This window comes from Anabrus simplex, chromosome 5 (genome assembly GCF_040414725.1).
Source record: "Anabrus simplex isolate iqAnaSimp1 chromosome 5, ASM4041472v1, whole genome shotgun sequence".
Lineage (NCBI taxonomy): Eukaryota > Metazoa > Arthropoda > Insecta > Orthoptera > Tettigoniidae > Anabrus > Anabrus simplex.
This window is the reverse complement of record NC_090269.1, coordinates 332,172,552-332,196,946: the sequence shown is the minus strand read 5'-3', so window position 1 is coordinate 332,196,946 and position 24,395 is coordinate 332,172,552. Positions and strand designations below refer to the sequence as shown.

At 40.2% G+C, this 24,395-nt stretch overlaps 1 protein-coding gene across 1 annotated transcript in view; it reads left to right on the top strand.

Moving 5' to 3' along the window:
* The window catches only part of LOC136874071 (UPAR/Ly6 domain-containing protein qvr), a 695,631-nt gene that overhangs the window by 235,051 nt on the left and 436,185 nt on the right, over nt 1–24,395 (top strand). The window contains exon 2 of the mRNA XM_067147597.2: nt 2,766–2,859. Within this exon, the coding sequence (XP_067003698.1) occupies nt 2,835–2,859 (25 nt within the window). The 5' untranslated portion in view covers nt 2,766–2,834. The remainder of the gene's footprint in view (nt 1–2,765; nt 2,860–24,395) is intronic.

The window sequence follows — 24,395 nt, the reverse complement described above, 5'->3', positions numbered from 1 at the left end:
GGAAGAGAAAAATTGATACACATTTTTGAATAAATTTAAAAAGAAAGAGTTCGGATATTTTTCTTGCATCCTGTCCCAGTAATAATGAAACGAATTTGTTACTCATCTGCCATGATCCATTCCCAGTATGTGAACAAAATTTGAGAGTGTTTGATTAGAAAACAACTGAGAAATGTGTACCTCAGGTAACTTTACAACATTTTTTTGAAAATGTATCTGTCCAAATTTGTATTCATTTCACACATCCTATAAAATCAAAGTAGTACTACATGGTCATAAACAGCTCAGAATATACTGATTTTATATGTTACAAGAATCATAGCTGTACCTTTATCATAAGCCCAGAAAATACTTAGTAAAGTGATGCCAAAAAATAGACTTTTTCATCGTGTAAGAGTACGTGGTGTCCTCCGGGATCTTGAATATTCTGCGGTATATTCACATCTCAAAGTCCAGCAGTCGGTTCGTTAACGAGGCCCTTAGCATCCATTCTTCGTCACCATAAAGCATTATACTTCACGACACGTCAATGAATTGGAGGTCATGCTTGCACACAAGATGTTTTAATTTCACAAAACATTAACCGTAATTTTTTATACTTGGGGGTCTTCGAAAATCGAAGGTTTATGTAGCTTTTTCTTTTCAATTTTCACTATTAATTTACCTCATACAGTATAATGTCGTTTAATAAATGCCATTTGTAGACATTCTTCTATTCACTTCTTGGTCGCACAAACACATTCAGGTTTTCCACGACTTTAGAATTTGAAAGACCTACGACTGCGAAGGTAGTGGCAGTGATCTTAATTAAAGTACACCATCCGTGTAAATAGCTACTGAACATAGATACTGGCTAACAATGGACAGGAAAAGCCTTCAATAAATGGAGGGATACGTATCTTAGATATGAAGCTTCCACGGTGTGTAGAGTTATTTAGTACTTCCTCAGGGTTGAACCGTGTTGTTGTTTTCTGTACATTCCGTACATCACTGCAGTGTATTCCAAATGGAGGGGTCCGTGTTCATATTTGGACTGGTGTGCAGATCCAGGATGATTTTTGGTCGCCTTATTAAGCACGGAGATACCTTACTTGGTCGTTAAAAGGACAAGGAAATGAAGGTATATCAAAGAATCTGTAACTGCTATCCAAGCGTACACCAACTGGCTGCGTTGCTCGTGGTTAAACAGCATAGATCCGATGGTTTCTATTGTGGAATACGCAGAGATAGCTTGGGTGATGTGGCGTCTGTCGCAAATTCACAGTATACGAAACTAAATTTTGTTGGCACGTTAGGTGTAAAGGCGGCAGCCCAGTTTCAGCGAGCAGCCTAGCAACGGGACTTGCACGGAATGCTCCCATTGCCAACCTAACTCCGCTATGGTGGATGTTATTCAATTTTACAAGAACACTTTGCCTTGCTGATCCATGTGCTACACTACCACAGTCTAACCTGGAGATAAAATATGTGCCTTATGAAGGCTTTGGAGCACCGTGTGGTCATCCCCCACGTAGTGCCACTAAGAAACTTCAAAATGTTCAGTATCTTAGCTCATTTGACTTTTAACTGACGCACGTGTGACTCCGACGATAATTTACTGTCGAGAAAGAGACCAAGAAATCAGTGTCAACTGTAAGGAGAGCGGTTCATCCCTCCCCTCTCCACTAAACAAAACTCAGGGTGGAGATAACAAATGCGCTTCCGGAAGATGTGAACAACATGGGTCTTTGCTAACAGCTTGCTGTAATTTTCGCTTTGCGACTGCCGTATTGTATAAGCAATATTGCAAAGTAAAGTCATCCACTAATAGTGACGGTACTTCTGCTGAACCAGCAACACCGACAATACCGTCTATGGTAATTGCAATCAGAGTGACACTAACAATCAATCTCCGTGGGACTCCAGTTTCTTGAATATGATACTATAAATAATATTCCCTCCCTCCTCGGACACGGTATAGACGAAAGGACAAATTAAAAGCGGCAAGTTACCTTGGAATTTCCATTGATGAAGGACTAAAAGATCGCCATACCGCTATGTGGTGTCATAGGTTTTCTTTGAATCAAAGATAACTGCCACCGAATGCAGTTTTCAGATAAAAGCGTGCTGGAAAGAGCCCTTCAGGCGTCCCAAGAGCAAACAGCTCAAAAAAACACTGGCACCTGGGAAAAAGTCCTGTTTTCTCCAAATACCACACAACACCATCCTCTCAAATTATTTGCATAGAAAGTTCATGAGACAAATAGGTCGGTAATTTCCCGCATCCATAGGAACTTTGTTGAGGGTGAGGAGAGGAATTACTATTCCCTCTCACCACTGTGACGGAAACTCACTCTCTATCCAGATTTGGTTGAACATCCGAAGAAAATGTAATAAACTATCATTGCTTTTATAGATTCTATCAAAATCATCAATCAGCGTAATACAGAACTTAAAGTTAGCTCTAGAGATGAAATACAGACCTCTTTGTAGTTATAAACTGTAACAAATATAAATGTAATTTAAAACTTCACTTTATTGTTCGATTTTTAACCGATTAGTATGCTGTGTGTCATTACGTTTCATATAAATTATGTTGCTGTTGTTGTTGTTGTTGTTGTTGTTGTTGTTGTTGTTGTTGTTGTTGAAAAACACTTGAAGGAGATGGGATATGGGTGTCATTGTTTATGACAAATATCCTCAAAAGTGTTATGATATATTTCTGTAGGACACTTTCGTTTCGTACGTTTCATAAAAGTGAGTAATGTGTATTGTGCTTGTTCCAGAAGTGATGCAGCCTTAGGAACGAGAGCGCAGGGAGTTAGCAGAAGGAACGCGTAACGTCCCACAAAATAATGCGCTGGACACTCCCGGTACCAGGTAAGCAAACTAAGGATATTCTTATCACTGCTTAAGCAGAGATTTATGTTGTCAACCGCTTTCATGAAAGACCAATTTACTAAATGAATTTGTCTTCAAGTAATATAGTCGGTATACTTTACAAAGTTAAATATTAGTTTTATATAGTTTCAACTATATTTCCATCATAGTTAATTATTAACCAAGAATGATTTCTGGTACTATTTTTAGGTATATTTAGAAAACTAAAATATCTGTAAGTACAATGTACTTGCTATTGTATGGCAGCAGTTTTGGATGGATCAAACATAACATAATATTAAAAAGCAAAGCATAAGATTGAAAAAAATATAATAATCGAAACCGACTTTCAACCTATTAGGTCGTGTTACGTACATTAGTACGTGTTGAAGAGATGACCGACGTGAAATCGGAACAATGTGGGTTCGGATCCCACAGGTGTCCGGTTGGCCATTGTTGATCTGTACTTAACATCTCTTCAACGTCCGACTCGTTGGCTGGATGGTCAGCGCACTGGCCTTCGGTTCAAAGGGTCCCGGGTACGATTCCCGGGCGGGTCAGGGGTTTTAACCCTCTACTGCATGAATTATTTTTCGTTTTCGTTTGGTGAAGAAAATTTCGAGCTTTAATGTTCAACATACGTTCAGTGTATTAGATATACCAGCAATTCTTAACTGGGGATAATAGCTTAACACTCGTATGTGATGTGGATTGCCATATTTGAATATATATACGATTTTTCACGATTTTACGCTAAGCTTTTAACATTCAAAGACCGAACGTTACTACCTACTGGCCATGGGTACGTACTGCAAGGCGCAAGTACAACTTGCAGAACCGTAGGTCGGTAATGTCTTTGAGGTTGAGTCAGAGGTACTCCTGAAGCCTGTGGTAAACGGCGGTTGGTTCCGGTGGATGTTGACGGGGTGGAAGGAGTACCTTTGGTTGTAGGGCTGTTTTGTCTTATGTTATGTAAAAAAAAACAAGGCATCACTGGGATATATGTTTAATTGATTGTACAGTTGAAGGTGTGCCCTAAAACTACCTCTGTCTACAATATTTATCCATTTATACAGGTAAAAAGTTATTTGTTGCCTAAAGGCAACAGTAGGCAGTAGAGGGTTAACCTTCATTGGTTAATTCCAATGGCCCGGGGGCTGGGTGTTCTTGCTGTCCCCAACATCCCTGCAATTCACACACCATACATAAAACTATCCTCCACCACAATAATACGCAGTTACCTACCCATACATATGGCAGACGCCGCCCACCCTCATCGGAGGGTCTGCATTTCAAGGACTGCACTCGGCTATAAATAGCCATACGAAATTTTACAAAAATCTTTTCAACACGCACTCAATGTACGCAACACGACCTAATAGGTTTAAAGTCGGTTTCGATTACAATGCGGTCGTGAAAAAACAATATTCATCATCAAAAATATGGTATGTTTTACAGAAATGTCCAAATCACAGTACATTTACGCTGGTTCTAAAGGAAAATTGTGATGGTTAATATGTATATTTACAGTGGAAATATAAATCGCTTTGCACTCATATTTGTAAAGAGTCCACACATAAAATTGATGTCCGTATATATCATAGAGTTCGCAAATAGTACACTTGAGGTAGCAGCGGCGCCACCGTCTGCGAGAGAATCATTGTAGCGAGCGGAGCACGTTGAAATCCCAGTTGTTTGGCAAAAAAAAGTACTCGTTCCGTTGCCATCGATATTGATATCGTTTAAAATTCTTACATATAAACATTTATTTGTGATACAGTATTGTTGTACTTCTTCTGACCAGTAGAAAAAAAACCAAAAGTATAAATACAGGAGAAATGCGAGATAAGAGAGGACGGTTTTAAGTTGTGATTAACACAAAATAAATTTACTGTTCATTTTAAGTCTTCAATCATTAAGATTGGGGTGCGTGTATTTCGCTATATTTTGTGTAAATGGTCAGAACTTTCTGCACAATTCCGCACAAACGACCAGAAACATTCTTTCTCGTACGAAGCGAAGAGCGAGTTTAGAGGTCTAAAAGCGTTGCAGAGATTTTGGGACAAACTAGACAAAATATTATTATCCTTGTTCTTTGAACGTCATTAAAAGTGGAAATATGACACCCGGTTGTGGTTTCAGTCTATTATGAAGTTTTTTATTTACCTTTTCTTGTAATGTTTGATTTGATTTAAGATTTTAAGTTGTAAAATGACTTCCTTTAATGGAAAAGGAGAGTGCAAATCATATGAACGAATGACTTACAACAATTTATTGTGCTTGTATATAGTCCTGTATGGCATTTAATGGAATAATAATGAAAGTAAAGGACTTATGTGTCCACATGGTGTTGCACATCTAGTCTATAAATTATAATATCTGGTAAGTTGTGAGTGGGAGCTTCTACACATATTGTATGAAGGGAAAATAACAAGCGTTATATACATAAAATGTATTCAATAGCTGTTACTACAATAAACACACAGAAAAAATGTAATCGGACTACCTTTACAGGGCTTAAACCCGCTATTTGGGGATCCGGAGGCCGACACTTTACCATTGACCCACAGAGGGAGCTATTCCAATCTTTAATGCGCATTCGTGGCATTACAAAGAAAACAAATACGTGTAATTTAATCCATCAGGTTAATCTGTAAAAACTAAATTTTCATTACCATAAGCAATCAATTACATTATACCTATAAATATTATCAGTACTGCAAGAAATATGTTCAGAAATCAACATCACGTTCTGATTATAATGGAGAATAACAGTGTATCAACCTATTGATTACGAAACTAAGTCGTCTTTGTTAGCCTACTTCTAAAATTGGGATCATGCATGTATGACCTTTCACAATCAGCTTGGCAATTCAGTGAAAGAAAAATGTCATCCCTTATATTTCCTAAAACATTCAGTTTAGTCCTCAAGGTAAGGTCCAAAAATCTCACTCACGCCGATAGGGGGGTAGGAGGGGAATCGCGGTCGGTGTGAGTAGGCCAATCCAAATGACAAGTGTCAGGGAAAATATTATTTTATACGCACAAAAAATAATTTCTACGAAACATAGTGCGAAATGATACGTCTTTATGAACCTGTCTATGCAAGCATAGAGAGTGACACTTTCCATTAGAGAGCTACATTCTCCAGTTTATCGGGAAGCTCCATTAGTGAAAGTGCCAAACAAGTCATCTTTTGCCAAACAGCGCGCACACAACTCCAGTGCCAGTGCCACCTCTAGACCCTATGGTATTTATGTTGATAGAGGAAATAAGTGCTGGATATGAGTAGATATTCGGCAGAGTCTTGAGAAACGACTGTTAAACGAGAGAAGCACGTTGTGACTACCAACTACGCAGGTTTTGTTCGGTGTTAACCATGGCGTTTGTAATTTTCCGAATGGAATTTCACCTTAAATAATAACGACGTCGTCATCGGGTATATGAACAAAAAACATTTTAAAATGAAGTAATTGTCGTTCCGGCATCCAATAAAACCAGCGCACCCTAAAATGTAGAAGGTAATAAATTGAAGTCGTCGCCATAAGACCTATCAGTGTCGGTGCGACGTAAAGCAACTAGCAAAAAAGATCAATTGAAAATCCATACGTATGTTTTGTTGACATACAGCGTCTTCGAAGATATCTTGTACGTATAATGGATATGAGCTGTAACTCGACGGAAATCGAATTCTTAAAAAATTATGGTGTAAAAGTTACAAGAAGATTCTCTATAGACAATGTATGTAATTTATCCACGAGTTAAGAAATATTTACATTTAGTAAGCGAAAAAATATTTCTACGAAAGTAAAATTGCTTCGTGTTAAAACTAGAATACAGATAAATGTCTATAACATTTCCACTAATGCATTACCTTCTGGGTTAAAAAACATCCAAATGTTGTGATTAATTAAGCTACAGGCTTTCCCAGTGTTTAGCTAGCCCCATATATTTTATAGATCAAAGACTATTTACCTCGCCACATCAATAACATATACCATTAGAAACGACCACGAATTATTTCAGGTACAATTTTCAGATGCATTTATGACTGAAAATATTTTTCTGTGTAATCAGTTATTGCTACTTTTCCTGAGTGCCATCTCCTAGTAGGCCATGCCTGGACCCCGTAGGGGTATTGATGATTGTAATTTAGATAAATCGTACGCTCAAGTTTCTTTCATATCTATCTTAGTTCATAATGAAGCCCGTGCCGTTGTCCTCGCTAGTTTTTATATCACCGAGGACTCATAATACAGTGTTCAACAGGTTTCAAAATAACTGTGACAATATGGGCCAGGAAATCTGGATGTTTGGTTGGCATTACTGGGAGAAAACTACATATAAGTGGCAATATTTCCACCTTTCTTCTCAATGTTTCTCAAGCCTTCGTATTTCCTAACAAGTCGATGGTTCATGCTGTATCGTGTGATCCAAAAGGTTGCGGAGACAATGAAGTAGAAATCAAAACGCAACTTTTGAGAAAGTCTAGGACAAAATTGTGCATCAGAGTGAGCCTGGAATAGTGAGGAAAAGTATACTGAACAATTTATTGTATTCATGTTTCAAACGTTCTCTACATTCCTAAACAATCGAGAACTGTCAATCAGTGAAGTGATAGTCGATTGTGCATGCACTGAAGTTCGACAATGGACACTGAATGTTCTTCACAAAAGCTGTTCAAACTGTCACCTACCACATTTCCAGGCCTACCCTCACGTACAGCTTCGGCCAAGACAGCCAGGGCTGGTTGTAGAAAGGATGACTAGTTCTACTAAGCCTTAGACAATGTCTACCTAATCAATGTCTAAGTTACGTACGATGTTACATTGCATAAATAATGCTCAGCCAGCGGTTAGCAAGACATCGTGTACGTTTCAATATTGGTTCAAAAATGGAAATAGAATTACTTGTTATGCTACTCTACGCTCATGGCAACCAATAAAATTCTCCGGTGTGCCCTCCAAACGTCAAGGAGTTCGTGCAACAGCTTTCAAGTATTCGGTAGCCATCCTGAAAAACCTGGCATCACTGAAAATGAAATAGATAACATTTGTTAGAATATTTTGAAATACACTTCATATTTCGCATTATCGTGTGTATGGCACCTTTTAAAGTAGTGTGTCTTTAAACAGTAATTTTTAGGATTTAAACATTTGTATGTATGCCAGTTTTCATCTGTTCCCCCTGTGGTCATGCGGAATGCCCGATATATATTCTCGATTATACATACTATGACCTAAAAAGAACCTGATTGAAAAATATCAATCTCATCCCTTTGGTGATTCCTGAGATATCGTGATGATTAAGAAAGGTATTTCTCATTTTTAACCACTAGGGAAAATGGAAATTCCAAGACAATAAAGGGGTGTGCTTACAATTCCCCACGGGACAGATGAGAGGCATGATTACCGAGCTCGATAGCTGCAGTCGCTTAAGTGCGGCCAGTATCCAGTATTCGGGAGACAGTAGGTTCGAACCCCACTGTCGGCAGCCCTGAAAATGGTTTTCCGTGGTTTCCCATTTTCACACCAGGCAAATGCTGGGGCTGTACCTTAATTAAGGCCACGGCCGCTTCCTTCCCACTCCTAGCCCCTCCCTGTCCCATCGTCGCCATAAGACCTATCTGTGTCGGTGCGACGTAAAGCAACTAGCAAAAAAAAAAGAGGCATGATTAGATGATCAGGTGCCTCTGTGGACACAGGTAGACAATTCGGTACAGGGTATGCTTACCCCGAGTCGCAATACATTGCTGAATCCTGTCTGGTGTTGGTCCTTGATCCCTTCTGCGGTACTACGATCCACGCTTGCTCCACCTCAAGGTTCAGAGTGTCCATAGTTCAGGGTGCTGCGGAGAGTTTTGCAGGCATCAAGTCACACGTACAATATTTTTAAGTGGAATTAGGTCCGGGGACCTGACGTGCCACTATAAAAGCGCAAGATTTCGGAGATCTTCTCAAGAAATGCCTTCAGTATGAGCACGGGCATTGCCCTGCTGAACCATCTGATTTTCTAGGGTTGCAATCAAAGGGACAACCACTGGATAGATAGGCTTGTCCACATACTGTCGGGTAACCCTCGTGACCTCAAGAATCGCTATTGACGATTTCATATGAGAGACAATAGTTCCCCAGATGATAGTGCTCGGGGTTGTCCCCGGTGTGCCTCTTCCCGGTACACCGTCGGACACGGCTGTCATGATTGTTGCAGCTAAGTAAAACTGCAATTCACCACTGGGGGGAACCTGATGTCATTCAACGTCCAGCATGACCATCGATGTTGTGGGGTCAGTGGCATACAAGCTGCAGAGACCAGCTTCTCGCAAACGACTACGAATGTGTTTTGTCGTGTGACCTGTGGTATCACAGTAGCTCGAATTCGCGCTGCTGTTACTTGCAGTCTGCCCAGGACGTCCGAATGATGGGATGATCCTCCCACACTGTTGTCTCTCGGATTGGTTCTGTTCCAGGTCCTTCATTTCATCACTGCAACCATACACGTCAAATCGTAGATGCATTTCTCCCAACCCCTGCAACAATAGTTCGCACGCATAACCCACTAACACGCAGACCAATCGTCCGAGCACTCTCAGTGGGTGACAGTTATCGATATCCTGCTCATAACCATCACCGCAGCAAGTTTCACAAGCGAAAACGTCACGTCACTACAATAGGCTTCGCACACTGGACGTGATTCACCTGTGACGACTCAGGGAGAAGGAGCGGTATGAACAATCCCATTGGTCTGAAACCGGTGTCGTTTACATACGAAGGGAGGACCAATAAAATTACAATGGTCAATGTAATGTTATCGTTTATCCGTTTTATGAGCTTTCGATATTCTAGGCACTTAACACGAATACTGTTCTATTTCCTATTTTTCCTAGTGCACATGCTGCAGATATCACGTTTAATTAGAGAACATAACAAACCCCCAAATTACCATTTCACTCAGCGTGAATAAAATTATTTATGGCCTATATTTCAGTTCCTCATTCCCCGTCTTTACATACCGATTTTCATTAAATTATCTTGAGCTATTTTCTCGTGCTGCGCGTATATACATACATACAGACAGACAGACGCGCAGGCAGGCAGACAGAGATGACGGAGAATTAAAAAGTGCATTTTCTTGTTACTGTGGACACGTCCGATAGAGAAATATCCTTCTTTTTAAAATTCTGAGCAATGTACAGACAAAACTCTTACTTAATATTACATACATTGCACCTGAAGCCCGTCAGGAAGTCGTAAAATTCAAGAAACGAGTTTTCCACTTCCGGAGGTGCATGTGACCCTGAAATTCACTTAGCCTCCACCAAAAATGAGTACCAGGTTAATTCCTGGAGGCAAAGGTGGCCGGGCGTAGAGCTAACCACTCTGCCCCATCAGTGCCGAGGTTAAGGAAAGTGGAAACCTTTACTTTCCAACCCTCCAAGGGCCTTCATGGCCTGTATGGAGATGACTTTGCTTTGCTTTACTTTTCACCAGAATTTTGTATCTCTTGTGTAATCTCAACATCCCACTCATTTCATTCTAACTCTATCATTATAACGTCGACTGCCACATGAACGGACTAACAGTTCATTGCACCAATTTCAATGATATTGTCAAAGTCCCTTTTGTTTCGCCATTAGGTATATTAGCACAGATTTAACCATTTTTGAAAACTATTGATGTAGTTAACTCTGACGCACTGAGACATGTGTTTGTGTTTGGGAGATGTGAGCTTATCGGTAATGTTTTGCATACGCCATTATCTCTTTGTATATTCACATAGATAATGATGCACAAAGGGAACATGAATGTTTGAACTAGAACTCTGAAAGCAAATCCTTTGTTATTTCAATATTCTTCCTGGGATTATAGTTAAAACATGTAGGATATGGAAGCTTCCATTCTCTATGAGTGTTATGGATGAATGACGACTATGAACTGAAACATAACATGACACATAGCGGACGATTAGTTAATGCAAATGATTTCTGCTTACATGCTTCAGATTTAAGGAAGCAGTAACTAAATCTCATAGCTACCGAAGGATTTCTGCGTCCACAAACACAGCGAACTGTTTGTGGCTGTGGTGAAGATCAACCTCCTACCAACAAACACACAGACATATATCCAATTTACTATATTAAAAGGTCTGACCTATCTAGACAAAGGCTCATTAATATTTTCATTTCTATATTTCATACCACCAACAAAGATGTTTCTTCAGTTACAGGTGATTTAGTTAATATGCATTAATTATTTAAAATAACACATGTTAGAAACAATCTAGTATCTAAAAATAAAAATACACAAAATTATTAAGAAGAACAGCAAATGGATGTATAGCATTTCTTGTATTTTTTATTATTATCTGAAAAGTATGGCAACTAGTACAGTTACATCCATCGTGTTGTCTTTGTTCGGGCTACCAGCAGCGGCAGAATACATGAAACACTTTTTTCGTTTTGAACAGACTGGTGTTATGGGCCACGATGGGATAGGACAGGGCTATGACTGGGAAGGAAGCAACCAGCCCCAGCTGGTGTGAAAATGGGAAATAACGAGAAACCATCTTTAAGGCTGCCGGCAGTCGGGTTCGATCCCATTATCTCCCGAATGTAAGCTCACAGCTACTTAATCCAAACCACACAGCCAATTACCGCGGTTGAGACAGAGTTCTTCTTCCGGTGCTGTTGGTTGGTCATCATCATAGAGTATTTTTCCCACTCTGTGTTTCCCGTAGCAGAGTTTCCGTATTGTTGATATGGAGCAACTATCGGAGATTCTACAAAGGTTTTTTTTTTCTATCCTGCCTGTTATTGTCAGTTGTATCGTGACCAAATTCTAGCAACTCGGCTTCTCTTAATATCGTAAGTGTAATTAGTGTAACAAAAATAAATAATACAGTATGTAACCATTTGAGGCTGTATTTACCACTTAGGAAGATGTAACCGAAGTAGTCCGCTTTTCTGCGTTTTGAGCCTGTTGGTACTTCATACGATTTTACGTAAGGGCTGAGTATCTCCTCGTGAGTTCTTCAATATTCTGCGACACAACAATAATTCTCGTCTAGAGGTGGTGCAGCTCTTTTCAGGCACACTACAGAAAGAAGTAAGCTGCATCTATCTTTCTAACCATACATCAACTCTCCTGCCAATCTAAAATTTATGGTAGTACCGGAAATCGAGCCCACACCTCCAAGGAACGTAGCGAATATTGCTAACCGCTGAACTATGGAGGTGAATACAACATAAACACACATGTGTGTATGTTGGGTATTCAGCCCGAAGGCTGGTTTGATCCCCTGCAGCTCCGCCAACAGATGTCATAAATAGCCTAGGCGTCACTGAAGCGGCATACTAGGGAAATGAGGAGTGAGGTAGTTTCCCGTTGCTTTCCTCACCGAGCCAGAAGTTGCTATTACATATCAGTCTGCCAAGCCCACTGAAATGCATGCAGCAACCGACCCTACGAGCGATATTTTCATACCATTCATAACAGGGACTGGCTGCATAAGGAATGGTATTACTAGCATCGCTCATACCTCAGTCACTTTCATATTGTCAAAGCCAAGGATGAGACTGAGACAGGTCAACGAAAGTAAATAATTTGATATAGCCCACACCAGAAGACACTATATCTCGCCAGCAAAGGAATGGTACAGGCCTAAACACACATAAACAATACTATTTTCTAATGTTCCTCCGACAAGACCGCAGTGTGAATCCCAGGTAATACATATGGGATTCTTGCTTGTTGTTACTTGTTTCTTAAAAGGGCCTAACATCGAAGGTTATTGGCCAAATGGGATTCTTAAAATGACGTTTGAGTGGTTCAGATTTCCAAAAACTACTGGCCGTATATCTGTGATCATGATATAAATAGGAGCACAGTACTATATCCTTGCTTCCTATAACGCTTTCTTAATTTATATGGACTTTAAAAGAGATATACACGTTTATTGTTGAAATATTCGTACTCTTTTTCTTGATGCACTGTGCACACCACGTCTTGGTCCCTATCGTACTATTCTCCAGATGAGTTTATTCTGAAGATATTACTAGCACCAGTTTTATTTATTGTTGACTGAATTCAAGAAATAATTTAACCATTTCTCATTACAGTTCTTATTTGTTTTGGCTAATCACATTTGTAGGATGTTTCTGAGCACGAACCAGGTTATTTGTTTAAAAAGGATATAAGTTTCGGGAACAATTATATAATATTTCTCAAAAAATTATGTATGAAGTAAAATTAGGATTACGGTAGTGATACTCAGTCTGTGTGTCCTTTAGACACGACAATCTGCTGTTTTGATTGATGATATCCACCAGTAACTATAATATTTCAATCAGGGACTGAGTGTTTATGACGTATACAACATTCCCGCAACTTACACATCATACACAATGTTACTCTCTGCCATACTGACAACCAGTCTATTATTCATTCCAGACGCCAATGACACTTCAGACAATCCACTTTACAACGTCTGTACCATACTAACAAACGAAATTTCAACCATAATGTTTACTGACGTTTCACTTCAGCAAGTGCATCGTCAGAGAAGGGTTTTCTATTATTATCTTTCCTAGTGGTTTAATGTCGTACTAACGCACTTAAGGTTTTCGGCGACGCCAGGAAAAGAAATGGCCAGGATTGAGAAGGAAGCGGTCGTGATCTTTATTAAGATACACCCCCGGCATTTATCTGGTGTGAAAATAGGAAACCACGGAATAACACCTTCAGGACTACCGACGGTGCATGCTCGCGGCTATGAGACCCTAACACACGGCCAACTCGCTCGGTTTCAGAGTAAGTGATCCAATTTCTGGTAGTGGGGTGTCGATAGCACTGGGTTTGCCAGATAACTACAAAACCTAGAAAGCCAGCTGCACATGCCGTCCATGAGCTGTTGCATCGTGGTCATTCCCATCTAGGATCATATACTGCGCAGAGGTACACGTGATACGCAGGTTTGCTGTCCGGCGTCAGAGCAAGAAACGCGGGGTATCTCTCCGAATCTAATACAGGTCAAATTGTGATAGTACGGAGCCTTGGTACCAGCATTTGTGAAACGGCATAGCTTGTTGCCTGCTCTCGTGTTGCTCTTATGAGCACCTGGTGCAACAGTTGTCAAACAATGACACGACGTCCAGCCGAGTTTTAACAGAAGCTCATTTATGCCAAACGTCAGCAAAGGATGTCGAATATTGCTCGGGGGGAATACAGGGCCACGGTTCGAGAAATCGCCCAGAAGCACAACAGTAATGACCAGGGCAATGTTCCACAATATTCAGTGAAGCCTGTTGCGCGTAGGGCTGCAGAGTCGAAGACCGAGTCTTACCCCAGTTATGTCCGATAGCAGTGCATAAGGTGAGCACAAAATTATCAACACTGGACTGTGAATGGCAGATTGCCCTGAAAGTCTGCAATTGAATCTGTTGAAACTTGAAATTAGGTGCAATGATTATGATATAAAAATTAGCCGTTCCAAGACAAAAGTGATATCTGTATGAAATAAACCTAAGAGAAATTAATATCAGATTAGGAATACAATCTGAATTATTTAGGATACGTATTTTCCCAACATGGTGATATAATAAATGAGACAGAATCAAGGTGCAGCAAAGCTAATGCAGTGAACTCGCAGTTGCCTGTTATCAGACAGACTCTCATTGACGGGAGTGAACGGTGGGTTGACTTAGTGTATCTTAGTCAAAGTATTGAAGCAGCAGACTTGAAAGTAGTGTCAATGATTGCTGGTGCAAACAGGCGGGATCAATGCCAGGAAGGCACTCGGATTGAGGTTATAAAGGCTAAGTAAGGAAAGAAATCGATTGATGCAGCTGTACGCATAAACACGCTTAGGCGGTGGGTTAATGTGAGGAGAATGGAGGCGGATAGGGTACCTAGTAGAATAATAGGCTCTGTTTTGAGGGTAAGAGAAGTAGAGCAAGACCAAGGAACGACCCAGTTTCTAATGGTTTTAGAGATATGAAAATAAACCAGGCCACAGTGCTAGTTACAAATAGAGAATTGTGGGGGCATTTAGTAAATTCACAAAGGCTTGCAGACTGAACGCTGAAAGACGTTACAGTCTACAGGGTAGAGAAAAACTTTGTTTCATAAATTGAGGGAGTCTTAGTTGGTACAAATTCAAGTATTGTGAACATAGGAACCTTAGGTCTGCGGTGAGTAGTTTGAGCTGCCTACCTACCAGGCGCTCAAGCGTTAACGAGCCACACTGTCAGCATGACCTTCTTTCTGTCTTCCTTGTGTCCTTCCATCTGTCCATCGCCGCTCTTGCACATCGTGTCCGAGAAGCGCCGGGAATTTAAAAAAGTAAGCGAACCATTGCTGTGTTGACGTGAATTGTGCCGCCAAGTTTGAGGTAGACATTTCTAACATCTGCATTTCTTTTTTTCATTGTGTGCAGCTAAAATGTATACCAAATAGAAACAGTGTGTCATGTTTACGCTCGAACACATCGGAGGTTCGCAGCCGAACCGATAACTTAAAGTGCGCGTAGCGCCGAAACTAATCACCGCAGAAGTATGGTTCCTGTGCTCACAATACAGCGCTTGTATTTGTACAATCTAACATTCGTTTAATTCATGAAGCAAAGTTTTTCTTCACCCTGTATAATGAAGGTGTATGTAATGTATGTCTAATAATACAAAACCTGTTACTTATACAGCCAGAAATCGAACCCGCGGCCCTCAGAACCGAAGGCCGTTAGATTTACCATTCAGCTAAAGAACAGGACCAATAGTAACGACTTAAATAAATGTAAATAAGGTAACATTCATAAATTTTAGAGAGCTTCCGTGGCTCAAGCGGCAAAGTACCGGCCTCTCATCGCTGGGTTCCGTGGTTAAAAGCCGGGCACTCCATGTGAGATTTGTGCTGGACAAAGCGGAGGCGAGACAGTCTTTCCTCCGGGTACTCCGGTTTTCCTGCCATCTTTCATTCCAGCAACACTCTCCAATATCATTTAAATAATAATAATAATAATAATAATAATAATAATAATAATAATAATAACAATAATGTCATTTTGCTTTACGCCCCACTAACTATTCTTTTTACGGTTTTTGAAGACGCCGAGGGGCCGTAACTTGGCCCCGCAGAAGTTCTTTCACGAGCCGGTAAATCTACCAACACGAGGCTGACGTATTTGAGCATTTTTCAAATACCACCGGACTGAGTCACGATCGAACCTGCCAAATTGGGATCAGAAGGCCAGCGCCTCAACCAAGTCACACAGCCCGGTAATATCATTTTTTTATCTTTCGGTCATTAATCATCGCCTGAGAGGAGTGCAACAGGTTTCGGCAGCCGGTAGAATTTGCATCCTCGCCGCTAGATAGAGGCTTCATTTATTACATTCTTGACCCCATCAAATGACTGGAAACAGGCTATGTATTTTCATTTTTCATAAATTTAAAATAAATTTAAAAGTAATCCATTCCCAAGAATATTATTCCATAGTTAAATCGAAATCACTGCCACTGCGAAAAGCAGTGAGGGAGTGTATGGGTTATCCCTGTTTTGAGGTGGCTGCAGAGATGACCTACAACCAGCCTCGTGTACTACAAGCTGACCTCTGCTGGCAGGATACAGGTGTGAGTGCTTATGACCACCGCGATCGACCATGGCGCGGCACGCTAGTGTATATCCATGTGTCACGCCAAGGTGCGGGTCTGCTGGCGCCATTCACCGTGCTGGAGTGTGCTAAATACTCCTGACTGAGATTTAAAGCTATGATTACAATTACAGACTCCGCTCGTAGCCACAACAACATTTCCTAGCGAACGATGTAGAGTAAGAGATTTAGATATTGTAAGGCAGCAAGAACAATGAAATATCTCATAATTTACCATTGATGAGTCTCTACCAAGTTGTATACTGCCGTGTATTTAAGAGTAGGAACTATGTGCATTATGAATTTATTACATCTATGTTGGCTCAATATGCATCATGTCGCCGCCATCGCATATATTCCCGCATCCGGGATGTATGTATGTATGTATGTATGTATGTATGTATGTATGTATGTATGTATGTATGTATCAATGCAATCAAGACTAAAGAAAGGAATGAATATTGAATTTTCACGACCGCATTGTAATCGAAACCCACTTTCAAGGTATTAGGTCGTGTTACGTACATTTAGTACGTGTTGAAGAGATGTTAAGTACAAAAGAAAAATGTCCAAGTGGTCTAAATGTACGTAACACGACCTAATAGGTTGAAGTTGGTTTCGATTACAATGCGGTCGTGAAAATTCAATATTCATTGACTTGGCCCTCAACGGGCGACTTAAGCGCACTCTACAGTGTGATGGCAGTAGTTCCAGATCTGTAGCTTAGATCCTTTCCAACAGAATAAAGATGGCCCAGGCCACCATAGCTCAATTGGTAGAGCAACCGACGCGAAATCGGGAGATTGTAGTTTCAGGTCCCACTGGTGTCCGGTTGGCCAGTTTTATTCTGTACTTAACATCTCTTTAACATGTACTAAATGTACGTAACACGACCCAGTAGGTTAAAAGTCGGCTTCGAAAGAAGGGAATGTTGAACATTCATTGTAAGAATGAATTTCAACTGGTATGTTGGTATGTTTCGTTCCTGTGTGTTTCCGATGATTGATGTACTATGTATTAGTTGTAGAAAATGAGTTCTATCACGAAAAAAAAAAGCGTTCTCGGACCCATATCTAATAACATATTTCCTTCTTCTACGTGTGAGGAATAGGTCCTGAAAGTTTGGCCTACTTGATCGTTACACCACCGAGCGAGTTGACCGAGCGGTTAGGAGCGAGCAGCTGAGAGGTTGCACTCGGGAGATGGTGGGTTCGAACCCCATTGTCGATATCCCTGAAGATGGTTTTCCGTTTTATCCCATTTTTACACCAGGCAAATTCTGGTGCTGTACCTTATTTAAGGCCACGGTCAATTCCTTCCCACTCCTAGCCCTTTCCTATCCCATCGTCACGATAAGACCTATCTGTGTCGGTGCGGCGTAAAGCCGATTGTAAAAAAAATATATACATACTAGCAAGATACCCGTGCTTCGCAACGGTATTATACTGAAAATTATAATTGAATGCTTAACATTTTATATATAATCCGCCAAAATTCGCCATGTGACGGCAAAGTTCCTCCCATTTTTCAATCTTTCTTTCCAGCAATCGATTTCGTACCTCCCGGGATTGCTCCAGGTATTCCGCTCGATCAGTTGGGTCCCTAAATCTTTGTCATCTTTTCCTATTAGCACTTCTAATATGGGTCAAATCCTTGAGGAGATCCGGCGTGGTGTCGTCTTGGGTAACTTGGTGGTACTGAACCTTTGGCCGGACTGCATTCGTAGTCATTATCCGGCCAGGACCCGTTCCCAGAGCGGTCCGCACATAATGACTACGGTCCAGAATATTATTATTATTTATTATTATTATTATTATTATTATTATTATTATTATTATTATTATTATTATTATAGTGGGTGATATTACTTGAATTTAGGTTTTTATTATTATTATTATTATTATTATTATTATTATTATTATTATTATTATTATTATTATTATTATTATTATTATTATTATTATGCAAGGCCGCTACTTGGCGGTAAATTACATCTGCTGCCATTGTCATTGCTGACAATGTGACCAGCACCATTGACGCGTGTAGGCAAGTGCGCGGGATTTCTGGCAATACGAATGATACACTTCAGTGCGTTATTGACCTTATTCTAGAGGTGAACAATTGCACGGTCAATATCATTCCTACCGTTTATTTCAAACATGAATAAATTTTTATTTATATGCCAGGAGAATCTACTATAAACCAACTTTAAGGTCTCCAAAGGAAAAGATGGCTCTTGAAAACGAACCCAGGGAAGATTAAAAATGATCGGTTTATGATCAGAATCAAGTACAATATGAACAGTAAAATCAATTGGTCTCAAATCTTTTTTCACCCCACCGCCGTTAAGTTGATTCCCCCTCACCCCTCCAAAAGAAGGCGTGTTTCTTTATGTTTAAAGGAAATTTTCAAATACCAATGTACACGTCCGTTACCTTCAGTTTTGAAATATAATTGTTCCAATAAAAGGAATTAACTTTTTTCACTTCCTTTCACACTCTCCCCTTAAGTGAATTTTCCGGAAAAGTACTTGTTTCTTTATTAGTAAAGGATCTTCTAAATACCAACTATCACGAATGTAACATCTTCAGTTTTTGAGACATGTGTCCTCATAAAAGGAATTCAACTCCTTTCCACCCTCACCCCCAAGATGACTTTTCCCCAAAAATGCGTTTTTCTTTGTTTTTAAAGGAGATCCAACTACCAATTTGCACGTCTGTAACAACTTTAGTTTTTATTAGATGTAAGTATCCGCATAAAATTAATTCAATTAATATTTCAATTCTTTTACCCCCCTCCTTTCATTGTATTTTCTGAAATCAAAGGAGTACATGTTTCTTTACTTCTAAAGCAGATTCCAAATACCAATTTTCACGTCTGCAACATCTTTCGTTTTCTAGATAATAGTATCTTCAAACAAATAATTCAACTAATTTCACGATCCCCCCCCCCCATTAAGTGCATTTCTGAAAACAGAAAAATACGTATTTCTTCATTTTTAAAGGAGATTCCAAATAACAAATTTCACGTCTGTAACACCTTCAGTTTTTAAGATATCAGTATCCTAATAAAAATAATTCAACCCCATTTTCAGTCATTTTTACCCCCACCCAATTGTTTTTCCGAAAACCAAAACAACATGTTTCTTTATTTTAATAGAGATTTAAAAATGCCATTTTTCACTTTTTTTTGCTAGTTGCTTTACGTCGCACCGACACAGATAGGTCTTATGGCGACGATGGGACAGGAAAGGTCTAGGAGTGGGAAGGAAGCGGCCGTGGCTTAATTAAGGTACAGCCCCAGCATTTTCCTGGTGTGAAAATGGGAAACTACGGAAAACCATCTTCAGGGCTGCCGACAGTGGGATTCGAACCTACTATCTCCCGAATACTGGATACTGGCCGCACTTAAGCGACTGCAGCTATCGAGCTCGGGTCTTTTTTCACTTCTGTAACATGTTAAGTTTTTGAGATATACTGTAGACATGCTCATTTTAAAATTTCACTTCCTTTTTAGTTCCCCTTAAGTGGAGTTTCCGAAAACAAATCACCTATGTTTCTTTACTTTTACAGGAGATTCCAAATACCAATTTTTACGTCCGTAACATTTTACGTTTCTGAGATGTACTGTAGATATAGTCTTTCTAAAAATTCACCCCATTTATCACTCCTGTTTAACCCCACTTAATTAGATTTTCCAAAAACAAAAAATACGTGTATATTTATTTTTAAAGGAGATTCCGAATATTGATTTTAAGGTCTGTAATATTATCATTTTCTGAGATATAAGTGTCCTCATTAAAAGCATTCAACCCGTTTTTCACCCTTTTCACTCCTCCTAGTGGAATCTTCCAAAAACAAAAAATACGTGTTTCTTTATTTTTAAAGGAGATTCTAAATACCAATTTTTACATGTGTAAACTTTTTATATTTTGAGATATAGATGCACTCATTTTAAAAATTCACCCCCTTAGCGACAGAATATCCAAAAATCATCCCTTAGCGAGCACCTACATTATAATATAAATGTATCCTCAAAATTTCATTTCCTTATGTTCAGTAGTTTTGGCTCGGCGATGATGAATCAGTCAGTCAGGCAGTCAGGACATGTTCTTTTATATATATAGATTTACGCCCTGTATGCCCTTTAGCTGTATATTGCACTGCAGATCAACCAGCTCAAGTTAGATGTAATGGAGAGCGTTCTTAAACATAAGTGAGAAAATGTACTTATTTTACTTTTGATTAAAACCACGGTCATCTTCTTCTCAGTCCTAATCACGGCCTATCCCATTGTCGCCATAAAACATGTATAATTCCATGCAATGTAAAACCAATATTACTACTATTCATGAAACAACTATTGATATCTTTCAAATGCCTCTAAAAGTTTTGCAGCTACACTGCCTGACAAAAATGAAACAGCCAGAAGGGGAGGAGGTAACGAGATGGAAGTACACGTGCTGACAGGGTATGTGATGTTACTTCAGCGATTACAAAATCTAGTCAAATTTACAAAGAACTTGGCAGCACGAGCCCCCTTGTCAGTATAGTTTGGGAAGGGTGACAAAATCGTTGTGTCCTCTCCTAAGGCAAGCTGGCCGGTCCTTGATATACTGGATACAGGCACTGGGACGCATTTGAAGTCCGAGCTTGTCCCACAAATGCTCTATCGGGGCAGATCTTGGGATCTTTCTGGCTACGGAGATACACCAACATCACACAGACAGTTCATAGAGGTACGTGCCGTGTATGGACGAGCATTGTCCTGTTGAAAAATGGTACCACGACACTGTCGCATGAGAGGTAACACATGAAAGATGCAGGATGTCCGTGACGTACCGTTGTGTCGCCAGAGTTCCCTCAATCACTACCAGCCGGGACCTGAATTCATGCCCGATGGTTCCCTACACCGTGGTGCCTCTGCAAATCATTGGAACAATAGGACCTCTCCACATGTCACCGCCATACTTGCAGACGATGGTCATCCGGAATAGTGCAGAACCGCGATTCATCGCTGCACACAATGCGACGCCATTTATTAGCAGTCCATGTTTCGTGGTCACGGCGCCACTCCAGACGCAGACGTTTGTGTTGTGATGCTCACGGTGGCTTCTAGTCTCCCACCAATGGTGCGAGATGAAACAAAATGTTGCAGGGAGTCCATTACTTGTTCTCAGACGGCAGACGCAGATGTAAACGGGTTACGATGTGCTCGTGCACAATACGGCGATCCTCCCATGTTGTGGTCAGACCTGGTTGACCGGAATCTTGACAACGAGTATGCCTGCCCTCACGTTCCCATGCAGTCCAACATCGGGCCACTGTCACATGCGAATTCCTCGTAAATCTGTGTATTTCTCTATACAACCAGCCGGCCAAATGGAGACTCACGATCAGGCCACTTGCAAACTCTGCCAGTGCTTATAACGCTGTCTCACACCAGTACGTGGGACCTCCGTGTCCTTCACAGTGATTATGATTACTCCCGACGCTGTTCACGCCCCTGTGGTAACAACACCAATGCACTCTGATGGCCGTCCTACCTACCACTGACAATTGCAGCTCCAGTCATTTGCATACCCACTGATGTTGTGTACGTGCACGAAGTTGCATTGACATCCGACCATTTCTTCTGAATGCTTCAATTTTTTGTCAGGCAGTGTATATGGAGTTTGCATTGTAAATATACTTCCACAATGAACTGAATATTTTCATGATTCTTTGGTTGAAATTGGTACGTCAAAATCCTATTCTAGAATCGCTAACATAAACTTTCAGGAAATGCTTGTTTTCTTGATTGTTGTCTTTCATATTACCTTTTGATATTTTCGCACTACAAATTACTTTGTATGTATGTATGTATGTATGTTCAGTCCTCAGCCCAAGGGCTCTATCATTAGCTGTCATAGATGGCCTAGGCATCACTGAAGACGCGTACTAGGAAATGAGGAGTAAGGTATTTTCCCATTGCTTTCCTCGCGGAGCCAGAATTTGCTATTACATATCAGTCTGCCAAGCGCACTGAAATGCATTCACCAACAGACCCTATGAGGAACATTTTCACACCATTGATTGTAGGGACTGGCTCCATAAGGAATAGCATTACTAGCATCGTTCATACCTCAGTCACTTTCATATTGTGAAAGCCAAGAATAAGAGTAAGACAGATCAATGTAAGTTAAGAAATGCTCTAGCTGGCACTAGGTCTCGCCAGCAAAGGCATAACAAATTACGTTATAAAAGTTAAATTACTTGTGTCGAAGAAAGGATCCTAGAGAATGCTCTTTATATGTAAATATAACATAACACAATATAATACACTACGGGTACCATGTAAAATTGTATGCAAAGATTTTCATGAAAATAATTTGCATAAATTAAAGTTGCGGAAAAATAGCAATAAACGACAGTGACCTACATGGACATTTACAAATAATAATTGAGATCATTTTTAATTTTGTGTGGCTATTTCTAGCCGAGTGCAGCCCTTGTAAGGCAGACCCTCCGATGAGAGTGGGCGACATCTGCCATGTGTAGGTAACTACGTGTTATTGTGGTGGAGGATAGTGTTATGTGTGGTGTGTGAGTTGCAGGGATGTTGGGGACAGTACAAACAACCAGCCCCCGAGCCATTAGAATTAACCAATTAACGTTAAAATCCCCAAACCCAGAACCCCATGTAACAAAGACCATCATGCTGACCATCTAGCCATGGAGGCGGACTTTGGCCCGTAAAGGATAAGAACGATATTAGTTGAAAGCTGCTTCATTTGAAATTCTAATTAATTATAAATGCAAACATTGTAATAGAAACCAACGCAAGTCAGGTTATCTAAAATGCATTCAATAAACGAGGCCATTAACAACAATGACCAAAGCCCAAAAATAGCGTAAGCAATAACTAACAAAAACAATCAACGCTATTTCCAGACAGACCTTGAAGATTTTACTGCTATCCGAATCAGGTAAATATACTAAATATAGACTAATAAATAGCCCTTGTAAAATGAATAAATAAAACGAACACGAAACTAATTTTAAGATGGATATATTTTTTAAATGAGGTCTATCTGCAATTAGGGCCATCAGAATTTATTTCCCGACACCTTCGTGTCCATGGCAACCAGTGTCCATCGTTCATGTATACTAGGTCAATAGCGTAATCTATAGTTGCTATAAGAATGCATGTTTCATGAGAACGAGTACTTATTGTTCTCGGTGGTGATTTGAACATCGTTCTGAAGTCAGCTCCTGGTCAAGAGTTTCTCTCCTTCATGCCTGATACGTTCACCCTCAAATTCAACAAGGACCCAGCTACTTCCACTACGAGGAGTAGTGCGTGCACCAGTGCTGCCTTCAGTCGCCACTTAACAACCCAACAGTACATTTCGTACTTTTCGTATCACCATCCATTAGAGAATATAACTAATGTTTCCAAACCTATGTCTGTACATTAATGAGTAAGAAAATTTCTAACACGGGTATCTTTATGGGCTAGGGTTCTATCTAAAATTAGCGTCACAAATTTAGCGTTGACAGCTTTGCGTGAACAGAAAACCTACACCGTGGTTCCTGGCAATCAGTGTTCGTCATCTATCCGTACTAAGTCTACGTCACGTTACTACCGTACGCCTGTAACGTGATCCTGCCATAACCTCTGTACCTACGTTTCTACGAGTTTCTGGAATGTTCTTCGCATCTACGTCTCTACATACTCCGGCAATATCTTCGTATCTACGCTTCTACTGGATCAGCTACTTTCTACTTTAAATATTCTAACCTGCTTTTCCCATCTACCCTTCCACGTATTACTGGTTTAATCATATTTTGTGCTCACCCATCTCTCCGCTCCCGTAACTCACTGCACACTGTCTGTCGCTCCGTGTCTACCTT